Raw genomic sequence first — 16,537 nt, forward strand, 5'->3', positions numbered from 1 at the left:
AGGCTGGCTTAGTGAGCAGGAGCCAGGAGGTGGTGAAGGGTGGTAAGGCACATTAACGATGGTTCCGGCAGCCAGTTCATGTCCCCCTCTCGCCGACAACAGGGGCCAGGAACTCGCCTTCCACCCACGCCTGGTTCATCTTGAGAAACGTCAGTCTGTCCACAGACTTGTGAGACAGACGTGAGCGTTTCTCGGTGACCACGCCACCAGCTGCACTGAAGCAGCGCTCGGACAGCACGCTGGAAGGGGGGCAGGACAGCACTTCCAGGGCGTACTGCGCCAGCTCGCTCCAGATCTCCATGCGCTTGACCCAATACTCCATGGGATCAACAGGGGCATCGCTGTCAAGCCCGCTGTACGACCCCATGTAGTCAGCCACCATGCGGGTCAGGCGCTGGCTGTGACCGGAGGAGGATGCTGCTGCATGCATCTCCTCTCTAGTCACTGCTGCCGGAGCCTCTACAGTCCTGTAGAGCTCGTGGCTGAGAGACAGCAGGTCTGTGGGGCGCTTGCTGCTGCTGGATGCAGGCACCTGCTGCTGCCTCTGTGCTGGCTGCTGGACAGTGGGGGTGGAAGGCTGGGGGAAGGCTTCCTCCAAGCGCTCAACAAGGGCCTGCTGCAAGCTCCTTATTTGTTGCGCTGGGTCTCCTCCTGCAGGCGGCAGGAACTGGCTCAACTTCCCCTTGAGGCGTGGGTCCAACATCATGCTGATCCAGATGTCCTCCCTCTGCTTCATCTGGATCACCCTGGGGTCCCTGCGCAGGCACGTCAGCATGTGCGCTGCCATTGGGAAGAGGCGGGCCACGTCTGCTGGCACATCGACGTCAGTGCTGTCCTCATCCTCCTCCTCTGCCGCCTCATCCTCTCTCCACCCCCGCACCAACTCAGCTGCGCTGTGCTGATCCCCCTCATCAGCAGCCAGGTCAGGGACCTCCACCAAGTCCTCCTCCCCCTCAGAGGTGGACTGCACAGCTGGTTGCCGCTCCTGCTGGTCCAAGGCTGCCGCTCCCTGTTCCAGCAAAGCATCGAGGGCCCTGTTCAGCAGAGAAACCAGGGGCACCCACTCGCAGACCATAGCATGGTCCCTGCTCACCATGTTTGTGGCCTGCAGGAAGGGAGCCAGCACAAAGCACACCTGCTGCATGTGCCTCCAGTCATCATCGGGGACGATGGACGGGATGTTGCTGGTCTTGTCCCTTCTCTGAGCTGCGGAAACAGTGGCCAGGGCAAGGTACTGTTTGACAGCGTGCCTCTGTTCAACCAGACGCTCCAACATCGCCAGGGTGGAGTTCCAGCGAGTCGGAACGTCAAGGATCAGCCGATGGCGTGGCAGATCCAGCTCCTTTTGCACGTCTTCCAGGCTCGCACAGGCTGCAGCCGAGCGCCGGAAGTGACGCACAACATTCCTTGCCGTTTCCAGCAGTTCGCCCATCCCCTGGTAGGTGCGCAGGAACTTCTGCACCACCAGGTTCAGCACGTGGGCAAGACAGGGGATGTGGGTCAGGTTTCCCCTGTCTATTGCGGCAACCAGATTGGCCCCATTGTCGGCCACCACCTCTCCGACTCTGAGGCCTCTGGGGGTCAGCCAAATCCTCTCCTGCTCCTGGAGTTTGGCCAACACATGGGTTGCCGTCAGCTTGGTCTTCCCAAGGCTGACCAAGTGCAGCAGCGCTTGGCAGTGGCGGGCCTTCACGCTGCTGCTGAGGCGGGGGGTTTGGCCAGGTGTGCCGGAGGATGGCAGAGGATCGGAGGAACCTGCTGCAGTTCCCCTGACCCTGCGGGGTGGCACCACCCACTGTGTTGCTGCTGCTGCTGTGCCCGCTGCTGCTCTCCCATCCTCACCCCCTTCCACCAAGCTGACCCAGTGGACAGTGAAGGACAGGTAGCGGCCTGTCCCGAAGCGGCTGCTCCAGGAGTCCATGGTGACGTGGACCCTTTCACCAACCGCGTGCTCCAGCCCTCGCTCCACATTGGCCATCACAAAGCGGTGCAGTGCAGGAATGGCCTTGCGGGCAAAGAAGTGTCTGCTGGGGAGCTGCCAGTCTGGGGCTGCGCAAGCAAGCAGCGCACGAATGTCGCTCCCCTCCTGCACGAGCGTGTACGGCAGGAGTTGGGAGCACATGGCCCGTGCCAGCAAGCCGTTCAGCTGCCGCACGCGACGGCTGCTGGGAGGCAGAGCCCTAACCACCCCCTGGAAGGACTCGCTCAAAAGGCTCTGGCGTGGCCTTTTGCTGACACGGGAATCAGCAGACACAGCAGAGGAGGCCACTGAGGACTGGCTGCCAGAACAGGCCTCAGTGTCGGCGGCAGGAGTTGCAGAGGGGGGAGGAGCAGTGCGTTTCCGCACTCCTGCTGGTGCTGCTGGAGGAGCAGGAGGGCGGGTGGCTGCTGTTGCTGCTGCTGCTGCTGAAGGCTGTGCAGTGATGGGTGTGGTGCCACTGCCAGCACCAGATGCCTTCAGCCTCTGGAACTCCTCATGCTGGTGGAAATGTTTAGCCGCAAGGTGGTTGATGAGCGAGCTGGTGCAGAACTTTAAGGGGTCTGCACCTCTGCTCAACTTCCGCTGACAGTGGTTGCAAGTGGCGTACTTGCTGTACACAGTGGGCATGGTGAAATATCGCCAGATTGGTGACTTAAACATCCCCCTACGGCATGGAAGCGCTGCTGCCTGTCTCCCTGTGGTGGTTGGGGGGGGGGCTTGGGGGGCTTGGGTGCGGCTGGTGGTGGTACTGGCAGATGCTGCTGCTGCTGAGCCTGAGACACCAGCAGGCTGTGGGACCTGCCTACTGCTGCTGCCAATGCTTGCAATGATGCGCCTCCTTGCAAGGCCCACAAGAGCATCCTCCTCCTCCTCCTCAGAGCTGCTGAGGACGACATCCCCTGGAGGTGGTGGCACCCAGTCTCTGTCTGTCACCGGGTCATCATCATCCTCCCCCTCCTGAAACATGTCCTGCTGGGATGAGGACCCCCCAAACTCCTCTCCTGATGCATGGATGGGCTGCTTGACTGTCGCCACAGTCTTGCTGTCCAATCCCTCATCCCCCAAAGTGCCCATCAGCATCTCCTCCTCAAAATCGCCAACAACAGCAGACAATTGACTCATGATGCCTGGGGTCAAAAGACTGCTGAATGACAGGTCGCCAACTGACGGTGAACTGGCCTCCTCCCCAGGCCCTGCTGGGCGGCTGCTGCGAACAGGGGTGGTGGTGGTGGTGGTGAGGGTGGAGGCCTCGGATGCAGAGCTGATGGCGGGCTGCTCATCCTCCGTCATGAGTTGCACCACAGTGTCTGCATCCTTTTCCTCAATGGGACGTTTCCGACCCGGCTGGAGGAAAATGGGAGCAGGTGCTACACGCTGCTGCTGCTGTGTCTCTGCAGCGTGAGTGTCAGATGCTCCTGCTGGGCGGCGCCCAAGGCGTCCACGGCCAGTGGCTATGGGAGGAATGTTAGCCACTGACGCTGCTGCTGCTGCTGCGGAACTGTGCATGGTGGCGCGCCCGCGGCCGCGGCTTGCCACAATGCTGCTCCCTCTCCTCCTGATTCCCTTGCTGCCCTTCCCCTTGCCCAAACCGCGCTGGCTGCCACTTCCAGACATCTTAAATGTTTTGGGCGTATAGACAAAAGTTTTGTAAAGGGCGGGTGAAAAGTGGGGTACTTTAATGGAGTGGGTTGGTTGGTGAGGTGACTGAGTGAGTGTCCCCTAGTACAGTAAGTAAGTAGTAACAGTCAGGAAGTACAACTAGCAGTTACAATAATCAGTAGTAATCACAAGTAAATTTAGTGTGTGTACACTCAGACAGTGAGTGCACGCACGCAGGAGCTAGTAGCCTATGGACAGTGACTGAGTGTCCTAGACTCCTAGTACAGTAAGAGTAAGTAGTAACAGTAAGTAGAACTAACTAATTACGATAATCAATCAGCGATCAGAAGGAAATGGAGTGTGGGTGTGTGTACACTCAGACAGTGAGTGCACGCACGCAGGAGCTAGTAGCCTATGAACACAGTGACTGAGTGTCCTAGACTCCTAGTACAGTAAGAGTAAGTAGTAACAGTAAGTAGAACTAACTAATTACAATAATCAATCAGCGATCAGAAGGAAATGGAGTGTGGGTGTGTGTACACTCAGACAGTGAGTGCACGCACGCAGGAGCTAGTAGCCTATGAACACAGTGACTGAGTGTCCTAGACTCCTAGTACAGTAAGAGTAAGTAGTAACAGTAAGTAGAACTAACTAATTACAATAATCAATCAGCGATCAGAAGGAAATAGAGTGTGGGTGGTGTGTGTACACTCAGACAGTGAGTGCACGCACGCAGGAGCTAGTAGCCTATGGACAGTGACTGAGTGTCCTAGACTCCTAGTACAGTAAGAGTAAATAGTAACAGTAAGTAAAACTAACTAATTACGATAATCAATCAGCGATCAGAAGGAAATAGAGTGTGTGTTGTGTGTGTACACTCAGACAGTGAGTGCAGTGCGCACACGCAGGAGCTAGTAGCCTATATGAACAGTGACAGTGAGTGTCCCTACGGGTACAGTAAGAGTAAGTAGTAAGTAAGTACAACTAACTAACAATAATCTATCAGTAATCAGAAGGAAATAGAGTGTGTGTACACACAGACAGTGAGTGAGTGCACACACGCAGGAGCTAGCTAGTAGCCTATAAACAGTGACAGTCAGTGAGTGTCCTACTCCTAGTACAGTATAACTACAATACTATTAGTAAAGGACAGCAGAAATACTGGTATAGATGAGAGAAATAAACAGAGGACAGCTGCCCACAGAGGCAAGGCCCCCCTGAGGCCTAAACCTGTAAGCTTGCAGCAGCTGCCTGTCTCTAATGTAACACACAAGCTACTAACTAAAATACAATGTCTATCTAACAACAATATAGGTGTATATGGCAGGTGTAGGTGAGCAAAAACGCTAGGTAAATGATCACAATAGAGCACTTGCTAAGCCAAAGCACAAAGGAGCAACTCTCTCTCTGTACAAGTCTCAGGCAAGCATGGAGAAACGGAACATGGCGGCCGCTATTTATAGGGTAGGGGCTGGCCAGGGTCCCCCTCTGTGATTGGCTGCCGTCAGAGGGCCTGGGAGCCCTCTGATTGGCTCTAAGGACATCAATCTGGGCTATGACGCTATTCGAGCTCGGTACCGAGCTCGAATAGCGCCGGGTTGCTCGAATAGCTCGAATAGTGAATGGGCTATTCGAGTGTACTCGGATAGCCCATTCGAATAGCTCCAGCTATTCGGAGCTCGAATAGCTGAAAAAGAGCTCGAATATTCGAGCTACTCGAATATTCGAGCTCTGCTGAGCACCACTGGCTGTGTGCACAGCAGTGGGGAAGGGGGACATCTCCCCCTCTTCCCTCACCTTAGGGCTCCCTCTTCCTCCCTCTCCCCTCCGGAATCTTGTAGCGTCGGCGGCTATCAGCATGCGGGGACTTACCGCGCTTCTCTTTCATCCACTGGAGGGAGCGCCTGTGTTCCGCTAGTCTGGTCTTAAGTAGATCAGACTAGTGGCGCGCAGAGGTTCCTCCGGCGGCTTGAAGAGAAGTGCAGTAAGTCCCCGCATGCTGATAGCCGCCGACGCTACAAGATTCTGAAGGGGAGAGTGAGGGGGGGGGGGGGGGGGGGTGAGACCCCCCCCCCTCCCCTTCCCCACTGCTGTGCACACTGCTCCCCCTTCACTGCGCTGCCTCCCCTCCTCCTCAATGAGCACTGGCGGGCCCTCGGTCTATGCCAGAGTGCCTGAATGATCAGTCTTCCCCGGGCATACCTAAGGAGTTTGGGGCCCCAGTGCGAGTTTTACATGGGGCACAGCCGCACAAGCACTCAATTGATATGGAGCCTCAAAACTGCTACAGTGTCAGAGAGGTGTAATCAGAGTAAGGAAAGTTTAAAGGATTACCACTATACAATGACCGTATAGAGGCGTTCATTACCAGCATGGCACCAATGTAAAGCTAATAAGATAGATGAAGGTGGACCCCTCTGGTCCAGGGGCCCCGATGCGACCTCTACATCCCCTGTTGCTATGCCACTGAGTTGCAGTATCCTCATTCCACAGTTCTGCAGGCCACTGCAGAGGTCATTGAGCTAACATTTTTTATTCTACTATAATATTTGTACCCAAAGTTCTGATTTTAAAAATGACACTTTCACCTTTTTGATTTATGTTCTGATTCTTTTCCAGAAGTGGACAAAGCCCAGATAGCAGATGGCTGCCAACCGTCCTGAGGTAGTGAAGGTAGGCAACACCTCTGTGATGCTTAAACAGGGGGACATAACAGATGAAACCACAGACGCCATAGTCAACTTGAACAATGAGAAGCTCAATCAGAACTTCGGTAAGCTCTTGAATTTTGTATCAAAGGGCACTACCTCCTTAAAGGGTAATCTAGCCCACCATGGGCTTCATGTAATAAATGTTGCCCTTGTTCGGGGGAACTCTAACATAAATTGTTTGACTTATTTAATGGAAACCTGTAACATACAAAAAAGTTTCAATTACCTGGGGCTTCTGCCAGTGGCGTAGCTAAGGAGCTGTAGGCCCCGATGCAAGTTTTACAATGGGGCCCCCCAAGTACTCTATACCAGGGGTCCCAAACCTTTTTTGGCCCGGGGCCAGCTATCCAGACCAAACATTTCCCTGGGGACTGGTGGGGGGGGGGGGGGGGGGCAGGGTTGGGGGGCGGAGACGGCGTTTTGAGGTCGCGGGTTCCGGGGATTTAGGGGAGCAGATGCGGCGTAGGTTGCCAGGTACAGGTGTAGGCAGGGTATCTAGGTATGGCTAGGGGCCAGATTTGTGTGAGTCGCAGCTGCTAACCAGAGAGGATCAGGAGGATGTCGTCGGCACAGAGGGACTCAGGGGGCTGCAAGAAGCCCCAGATAAGTTAAAATCATTTTTAGGGGCCTTTTTCCTTTTAACACAGGCTTGCTATCGATCCCCTCTCCCTACATACCTTTAACCTCCGCTGCTCCACACACAGTCAGGTGGCTTCCAGCATGGGTGACCTCCTCTGCTCCACACAGTCAGGTGGCTTCCAGCATGGTTAACCTCCGCTGCTCCACACACAGTCGTGGCTTCCAGCATGGGTGACCTCAGCTGCTCCACACACAGGTGGCTTCCAGCATGGTTAACCTCCGCTGCTCCACACACAGGTGGCTTCCAGCATGGTTAATCTCCTCTGCTCCACACACAGTCAGGTGGCTTCCAGCATGGGTGATCTCCTCTGCTCCACACACAGTCAGGTGGCTTCCAGCATGGTTAATCTCCTCTGCTCCACACACAGTCAGGTGGCTTCCAGCATGGGTGATCTCCTCTGCTCCACACACAGTCAGGTGGCTTCCAGCATGGTTAATCTCCTCTGCTCCACACACAGTCAGGTGGCTTCCAGCATGGGTGATCTCCTCTGCTCCACACACAGTCAGGTGGCTTCCAGCATGGTTAATCTCCTCTGCTCCACACACAGTCAGGTGGCTTCCAGCATGGGTGATCTCCTCTGCTCCACACACAGTCAGGTGGCTTCCAGCATGGTTAATCTCCTCTGCTCCACACACAGTCAGGTGGCTTCCAGCATGGGTGATCTCCTCTGCTCCACACACAGTCAGGTGGCTTCCAGCATGGGTGATCTCCTCTGCTCCACACACAGTCAGATGGCTTCCAGCATGGGTGACCTCCGCTGCTCCACACACAGTCAGATGGCTTCCAGCATGGGTGACCTTCGCTGCTCCACACACAGTCAGGTGGCTTCCAGCATTGGTGACCTCCGTTCTTCAACGCACAGAAAGGTGGCAACCAGTGTGGGTGACCTCCTCTGCTCCACAGGGGCACTCCTCTCAGCAGTAAAGATTCCCGGATTCCTGCCTGCTCCCTTGATACACACATTGCCCGCCAAGTCGCAATCTGCGCCTGTTGCCTCAGCGAGTCTGCCGCAAAGAGTCCTGGGAGAGAGCAGAGTCATGTGCGACTGTCTATCAGCGCAACCACAGCCAGGAGAGCAGGGCCAGCCAGTTACTGATGGGGCGGAACATGGCGTTCCGCCCAGCAAATAACTGTGCACGAAGAACACAGGGGGCAGGACTGGAAATTATCGCCTCGAGCAGCTGAAAGTAAATTTACATTACAGCACGTGGAGAGGCAGGGAAGAGCCGCGGCCCAGTGCAACACTTCCCACGGCCCGGGTGGTTGGGGACCCCTGTTGTATACAGAACCCCCCCAGATAGCACTAGAAACACAATCCTGATTCAGGTCATGCCCATTCATTACAGCACTGTGATTGGTTTGGGGAAGCCTTGCTTCCCTTCCCCAACCGCTGACACGGAAATACCGCTGGGTATGAGTGGCAGCCGCACACACGCACAAGTGTATCCTTGTTCAGTTAGACTTAAAGAGGAACTCCAGTGAAAATAATGTAATAAAAAAAGTGCTTCATTTTTACCATAATTATGTATAAATGATTTAGTCAGTGTTTGCTCATTGTAAAATCTTTCCTCTCCCAGATTCACATTCTGACATGTATTACATGGTGACATTGTTACTGTGGGCATGTTATGTAGCTGTTTCTAGCGGAAACAGTAAATTCGGGCGCCTGAGGCTAGTGGACAAATCGGGCGCCGCCATTCACTCCTATAATAAATATCGTTTAATGGGCGCCCGATAGGAAAAAAGGGCGCCGGTGAAAAATAACGTTTTAAAAGCGGCGCCCGGAGACTTAATGTTTTATTACTGCTTCTCATGATTACACATTATTTAATGATTTATACATTTTTAAATATTATTTTTAAACGAAAAACAGTACAATATTTTTTTTAAAACATTATTTTTAAACGAAAAACAGTATATTTTTTTTTTTTACATTATTTTTAAACGAAAAAACCAACAGGGGGGGTCTTAGGTTTAGGCACCAACAGGGGGGTCTTAGGTTTAGGCACCAACAGGGGGGGTCTTAGGTTTAGGCACCAACAGGGGGTCTTAGGTTTAGGCACCAAAAGGGGGGTCTTAGGTTTAGGCACCAACAGGGGGGTCTTAGGTTTAGGCACCAACAGGGGGGTCTTAGGTTTAGGCACCAACAGGGGGGTCTTAGGTTTAGGCACCAACAGGGGGGTCTTAGGTTTAGGCACCAACAGGGGGGTCTTAGGTTTAGGCACTAACAGGGGGGTCTAGGGGTTAGGGGTAGGTACAGGGAGGGTTACTTAGTAATTATTTTTTTTTAACGTTATTATACGTTTCAGTATTTAAACGAAAGATTAACGTTTTTACAATTGCCGATTTAATGCACATTGTTTAATGATTTATAACTTTAAAAAACATTAATTTTAAACGAAATACAGTACAATACATTTTTAAACGTTATCCATGCTTATCGCTAAAAACCCGGCGCCCTTTTTTCCCAGCGCCCCTTTTTAACGTACGCGTTTCTAGCTGTTCTGGCTGTTAGACAGCTCTAAACAGCCATTTCCTGTCTGTGAACATTGTTACATTGTGGCAGTTTGCCAGGAGTACCGCGGTATTCAGAGCCTCTAGTGGGAGTGGTTTCAGCACAAAATCAGTCACACAGCGCCCCCTGATGGTCTGTTAGTGAAAATCATTCTATTTCTCATGTAAAAGGGGGTATCAGCTACTGATTGGGATAAAGTTCAATTCTTGGTTGGAGTTTCTCTTTAAGTGGTGCCTATGTGGACAACTATAGATAGATCAGCAGAGCTGCCATGCAACTGGTATTATTGAACAGAAAATAAATATGGCCACCTCCATAGCCCTCTTTCTTCACATGTCCTTTTAAACAGAATCTCTGCAGTACTCCCAACATTTTAAACTTTATTTGCATGTTACAACAGCTAGTCAGATTCCAACCTAATCTATAAACAGATGGGCATTGTGCAGTACAGGAACCAAACCAGTGGCGGCGCTACACTGGGGCTTGCCCAGGCTTCAGCCCCAGCTGGCAACTTGCTAGCCCCTGTTAAAGCCCCCCCGCTGGCCGTGGCCACCGCAAGTCTGTTAGCCAGCCGCGCTAATAAGGGATTCGGGAGCCTGCTTTATTTCTCCCTCCCTCCTCCCTTCCTCTGAATGCCCCCAGCTGCTGTGAATGACGGTCTCCCCCCCCCGTAGGCAGTGTGTGCGGAGGAGAGCGGAGCGGTAGGTCCTCTTACCGCAATCCATGCTCACCGGCAACTAGTCTCCTGCTTCCTGTTTACCATGACGTCACAGGAAGCAGGAGACTAGTTGCCGGTGAGCATGGATTGCGGTAAGAGGACCTACCGCTCCGCTCTCCTCCGCACACACTGCCTACGGGGGGGACCGTCATTCACAGCAGGTGGGGGCATTCAGAAGAAGGGAGGGAGGGAGGAATAAAGTAGGCTCTCGCATTCCTTATTAGCGTGGCTGGCGCCTCGATCATTTTCTTCCTGTCTTCTCTCCCCAGGGCAATCTCCTCACACACAGGGCACCTTCCTCCCCACCCACGGGCATTCTCCCCCCTCCACTGACGACCCCCCTACCCACTGGCACCCTCTTCCCCACCCACTGGCACCCTCCTCCTACCCACTGAGACTATCCTCCTACCCACTGGCACCTTTCTCCTCCACCTAGTGTCACCCTCCTTTCCACCCACTGGCACCCTCCTCCTACCCACTGGCACCCTCCTCCTACCCACTGACACCCTCCTCCTACCCACTGGCACCCTCCTCCCCACCCAGTGGCACCCTCCTCCTCACACACAGGGCACCTTCCTCCCCACCCACGGGCATTCTCCCCCCTCCACTGACGACCCCCCTACCCACTGGCACCCTCTTCCCCACCCACTGGCACCCTCCTCCTACCCACTGAGACTATCCTCCTACCCACTGGCACCTTTCTCCTCCACCTAGTGTCACCCTCCTTTCCACCCACTGGCACCCTCCTCCTACCCACTGGCACCCTCCTCCTACCCACTGGCACCCTCCTCCCCACCCAGTGGCACCCTCCTCCCCACCCACAGGTACCCTCCTCCCCACCCAGTGTACCCCCAGCCCACCACCACCAGCCAGGCCTGAGCTGACCTGGGGCCCCCAGCCCACCACCACCAGCCAGGCCTGAGCTGCCCTGGGGCCCCCAGCCCACCACCACCAGCCAGGCCTGAGCTGCCCTGGGGCCCCCAGCCCACCACCACCAGCCAGGCCTGAGCTGCCCTGGGGCCCCCAGCCCACCACCACCAGCCAGGCCTGAGCTGCCCTGGGGCCCCCAGCCCACCACCACTAGCCAGGCCTGAGCTTCCCTGGGACCCCAGCCCACCAGCCACGCAGGCATGAGGCCTCCAGCCCACCACCAGTCAGGCTTGAGGTGCCCTGGGGCCCCCAGCCCACCACCACAACCAGCCTGACTACATATACTGGGGACAGCTATACACCTGGCTACCTATGCTGGGGACACTGTCTGTCTGTCATTATGTGCATTTACTGGTGAAAAGTTGTCTCTTATGTGCATTTACTGGGGAAATGCTGTCTGTCATGTGCATTAACTGGTGAAAAGCTGTCCCTTATGTGCATTTACTGCGGAAACGCAGTCTGTCATTATGTGAATTAACTGGTGAAAAGCTGTCTCTTATGTGCATTTAATGGGGAAACTGTCTGTCATTACATGCATTAACTGGTGAAAAGCTGTCTCTTATGTGCATTTAATGGGGAAACTGTCTGTCATTACATGCATTAACTGGTGAAAAGCAGGCTCTTATGTGCATTTAATGGGGAAACTGTCATTACATGCATTAACTGGTGAAAAGCTGTCTCTTATGTGCATTTAATGGGGAAACTGTCTGTCATTACATGCATTAACTGGTGAAAAGCAGGCTCTTATGTGCATTTAATGGGGAAACTGTCATTACATGCATTAACTGGTGAAAAGCAGGCTCTTATGTGCATTTAATGGGGAAACTGTCTGTCATTACGCGCATTAACTGGTGAAAAGCTGTCCCTTTATGTGCATTTACTGCAGAAACGCAGTCTGTCATTATGTGCATTAACTGGTGAAAAGCTGTCTCTTATGTGCATTTAATGAGGAAACGCTGTCTGTCATTACGTGCATTAACTGCTGAAAAGCTGATTCTTATGTGCATTTACTGGTGAAAGGCTACCTGTCATTATGTGCGTTTACTTCATTTTTTTTTCATGTAACTACGTTAGCTGGTACACCTACATTACAGTTAGCCCCGCCCACATGACATCATGACCACGCCCAAATTTTCGCCGCTTCGCGCGCCGCAAATTCCCCCCCCCCCCCCCCAAGCCCAGGCTGCCAGCCCTCGTGCCCCCTTTGAGCCCCCCCAAAAATCTGAAGCTGGAGCCGCCACTGAACCAAACTGATTTTATTTAATTGGTTAAAGCCAGATGAGACAAGTAAAAGGTGACTTCTGATTGGCTGCTGCGCTCTGCATACTGCTCATTGCTCTTGTGAACTGGGCAGATACAGTGGTGTCTTATGGAAATCTGCAACTATTCCAATTCCAATTTTTTTTTTCTTCCAGGGGTATCTAAATCCATTCTCGCTGCAGCTGGACCCGCAGTACAGACAGAATGCACACGTTTGGGTATTTAGTATTTACCACATCAATTCCTCTTTTTTTTTTTTTTTTTTTTTTTTTTTGCACTGTAAATATTATTCTAAACCGCATCTCACTATATCATGTATTTATTGCCAAATAAGCAGCAGTATATTTATAGGTAGGGATGGTCGGAAATGCTGATTTCTGAATCTGCAGAAATTCTCATTTCCGACCATGCCGATTCCGATGCTGATCATTGTCTGCAGAAGTGTCTGAATCGCACACCTGAAACAAGCATGCAGCTAACCTTGTCAGATTTTTTTGTTTGTGGAAGGTGATCAGCAGGCAGCTGGTTTTTAAGGGCTCTTTTACACGTAGACAACTGTAGTGAGAGGTATATGGAGCCAATACCAGTTGCCTGGCAGCCTTACTGATCTATTTGGCTGCAGTAGTGTCTGAATAACACCAGAAACAAGCATGCAGCTAATCTTGTCAGATCTGACAATAATGTCAAACACCGGATATGCTGCATGCTTGTTCAGGGTCTGTGACTGCCCAGCAACTGGTATTGCTTAAGGTAATGAATATGGCAGTCTCCATATCCCTCTCACTTCAGTTGTCTTTTTTGAGTTGCGTTCAGTTGTACCTCATTTGCCAAAATGGAACGCGATGCAACATATTGAGTGTAAAATGGCCCTTAAAGAGACTCTGAAGGCACTTAAACGACTTCTTTACCTTTTATTTGTTAGATATGTTTGCCCCTGTTAAAACGGCGCTATCCCGTTGCAGAACGAGGATTTTTTTACTCCCAAATCCCCTGTGCAAAATCCGCAACTTTCTTGGTTGTGGATTTTGCTGCCCAGGGAGGCAGAGCTTTCGGCTGTAGCTCTGCCTCCATGTGCGTCAATCAGCGCGTATCTCCGCCTCTACCCCGCCCCTCTCAATGAAAGAAGACTGAGAGGGGCGGGTGGAGGCGCCGATGCGCACTGATGGACATGAGTAGAGGCAGAGCTGCAGCCAAAAGCTCTGCCTCTCAAGGAAGCGCTCCCCACACAGTGTGCCCCAGGGGATTTGGGGTTTAACCTCCTTGGCGGTATGGACGAGTATACACGTCCATTACCGCCGGAGGTCGCCGCTCAGGCCCTGCTGGGCTGATTTGCGCCAAATAAAAAGCAGCACACGCAGCCGGCACTTTGCCAGCCGCGTGTGCTGCCTGATCGCCGCCGCTCTGCGGCAATCCGCCGTGAGCAGCGGCGAAAGAGGGTCCCCCCCAGCCGCCTGAGCCCTGCGCAGCCGGAACAAATAGTTCCGGCCAGCGCTAAGGGCTGGATCGGAGGCGGCTGACGTCAGGACGTCGGCTGACGTCCATGACGTCACTCCGCTCGTCGCTATGGCGACGAGGGAAGCAAAACAAGGAAGGCCGCTCATTGCGGCCTTCCTTGTTTATTCTGGGCGCCGGAGGCGATCGGGAGAACGCCTCCGGAGCGCCCTCTAGTGGGCTTTCATGCAGCCAACTTTCAGTTGGCTGCATGAAATCGTTCTTTTTTTATAAAAAAAAAAACCCTCCCGCAGCCTCCCTGGCGATTTTAATAGAACGCCAGGTAAGGTTAAAAAACCCTTGTTCTGCCGCGGGATAACGGCGTTTTAACAGGAGCAAACATGCCTAACATAAATAAAAGGTAAAAAGCCATTTTTAAATTGGCTTCTCTTTGGAGTCTCTTTAAAGTAAATAAATATGGCAGTCTGCATATCCCTCACTTCATGTCCTCTTTAATTGTCAAAAGCACTTGTTAGAAAGGATCTATTCAAAGTTGTCAGCTAACCTGTTGACTTACATGCGACTAGTCTGGCAGTTGGACTGTGCTGCTTCCATTTAGGGAATGCTTTTGAAAATGAAATCTGAGAATCCTCCGTGGACTAGTTCAGAACCTATGGGTAAGATGTTCCGTGTTAAAAATTCTAATACATACTGTGGTAGCAGGAAAAGGGTGCAGGCGGCTAATGGACGATTTGAGCGCCGCCATAGACGCTAATGCATTTATCGGTAATACGGTGCCCAAAGCAGGGAAGTTAACATCTTTAAAGTGTTAGTTTTAGAAAACTTGCAAAATTATAGTTTTTGTCATATTTTATGTACAGATTTTACGTTATCAAAAATGTTATTTCTATGTTTGTAAGGGTGTTTGTTCTCCTCTTCTGAACATTATAAGTGGGTGGTTAGTAGCAAAGACTGGGGTGACTGGCATCTCTACCAGAAGAAGACATGGCCAGATGCCAACTCCTTCAATGGAAATTGGGGGATCTGTGCGACCAGAGGCAGCAAAACTGCCAGCTTCAGCTTCTGGAGGGGTAGGGGGGGAGAAGGGGGGGGAGAAGGGGAGCTCGGCACAGGGAGGTGTTAACCACCTCCTGTGCATGCCCATGTGTGCGAGTATTGTAGGGGTGAGGAGGGAGAGCAGACAATTTCCCACCTGAATATTATATGACCTCATCTGATTTGTAATGAATCCGAATCAGTTTATTCGCCAGGCACGACAAGGTCAAGATCATTTTATTCGCCAGGCACGACAAGGTCATGCAACCGTGGCATGACGTTAACTGGACCTAAGTTGTCCCACAGCAGTGTCCAAATGGTCTGGGTATAAATAAAGAAGGGTTTTGTTCTATCCTATGGATCTTATGAATCAAAAGGAAGTCTTCTATAGCTAAGGAAATGTAAAAAATAAAATAAATTCTTGTTTCCTAAGTCTCAGGTGGACTCAAAAAAGATGGAGTTGTTGTGACTGCTGCTGGTGATCTAGACTGCGAAATAATCATCCATTTGATCAATGTAACTCCAGCCACCATTATATCATCTGTGAAGAAAGCTCTGAAGATCTGCGACCAACACAAACTGACCATTGTTACTTTCCCAGCCATCGGAACAGGTAAGAAGGGCCTCCAGCATGCTTACAACAGTGTGAAAAAGTACCTGTCCCCTTGTTTCCCTGTGCTTTTGGAAATGACACCAAATGATATTTAACTACTTGAGGACCACAGTCTTTCTACCTGTAACGATTGAGGAATTATCTCCGTGGTCAGCGCACAAGATGTGCACTGACACTGCGGAAATCCTCCACAAATGCCTGAATAACAGAACCCAGCTGTGGTGCAGTGCACCTGTAGAGGGAGAATTCCCACCGGCAGTGGCTAGTGAAAGAGAGTGAGCACAGAGACAGAATGTATGTATGTCCACCAATCTAGTTGCCACCTGGCGACGGTGAACACACAACAGCGAAGACCAATTGGGAAGCAATCGCAAGAATGGCGATTGCTAATAGCGACACAAGACTGAGCAAAGACAGAGCATAGAGGTGGCAAGAAAGACACAGAAAACAATGATCAGAACGCCAAAGAAAATAACGCGCTATCTAAACGCGGTCGCCGCAGGAGCGCAACAGCGACAAAACACGTTAATGGCGCGGTCTCCGCACGAGAAGCGCAACAGAGACAAAACACACCAACCCTATCTAACAAATGAACCCAGAAACACAAACAAATAACAAACGCTTGCGAATCGGTTGCCTTACCTCAGGCAACAGCAAGCGTTTGCTCCGGACAAACAAACAGGAATAAGTCAGATTGGATCCACTGCTCTTCCGCAAGAGCGAGTGCGATCTGTACACAGGAACAGGACTGAAAGAATCCACTGCTCTTCCGCAAGAGCGAGTGCGATCCGTACAACAAGACAGACAGGAGTAACCAGCAACCGCAGCCGAGGTTAAGCTCCAAGACAGAATACAGAGAGATCCACCGCCTCTAACGCTAGGGCAAATGCGATCCAAACAGACAGAACGATTCACTACCGCCAACCGCTGGCGACAGTGCAATCGCAAGGACAAGGCAAGACAGAATAGGCAGTACAAATATTAACACAAACCTGACTGCACTAAATAGGAATGCAAGGAGCACTCCCCAAGGATTACTACTCTAAGCTAGCAATAATAGCCTGCAATGAGCAGAGGGCTGAG

General features: G+C 52.0%; 1 protein-coding gene across 1 annotated transcript in view; it reads left to right on the forward strand.

The window, feature by feature from the left end:
* LOC137525872 (protein mono-ADP-ribosyltransferase PARP15-like) overlaps positions 1 to 16,537 on the forward strand; it is an 83,822-nt gene that overhangs the window by 20,588 nt on the left and 46,697 nt on the right. Inside the window, exons 2-4 of the mRNA XM_068247085.1 lie at positions 6,200 to 6,353; positions 12,510 to 12,572; positions 15,275 to 15,454. Coding sequence (XP_068103186.1) covers positions 6,224 to 6,353; positions 12,510 to 12,572; positions 15,275 to 15,454 — 373 coding nt within the window. The 5' untranslated portion in view covers positions 6,200 to 6,223. The remainder of the gene's footprint in view (positions 1 to 6,199; positions 6,354 to 12,509; positions 12,573 to 15,274; positions 15,455 to 16,537) is intronic.

The sequence above is a fragment of the Hyperolius riggenbachi genome, chromosome 7, assembly GCF_040937935.1.
Source record: "Hyperolius riggenbachi isolate aHypRig1 chromosome 7, aHypRig1.pri, whole genome shotgun sequence".
NCBI lineage: Eukaryota > Metazoa > Chordata > Amphibia > Anura > Hyperoliidae > Hyperolius > Hyperolius riggenbachi.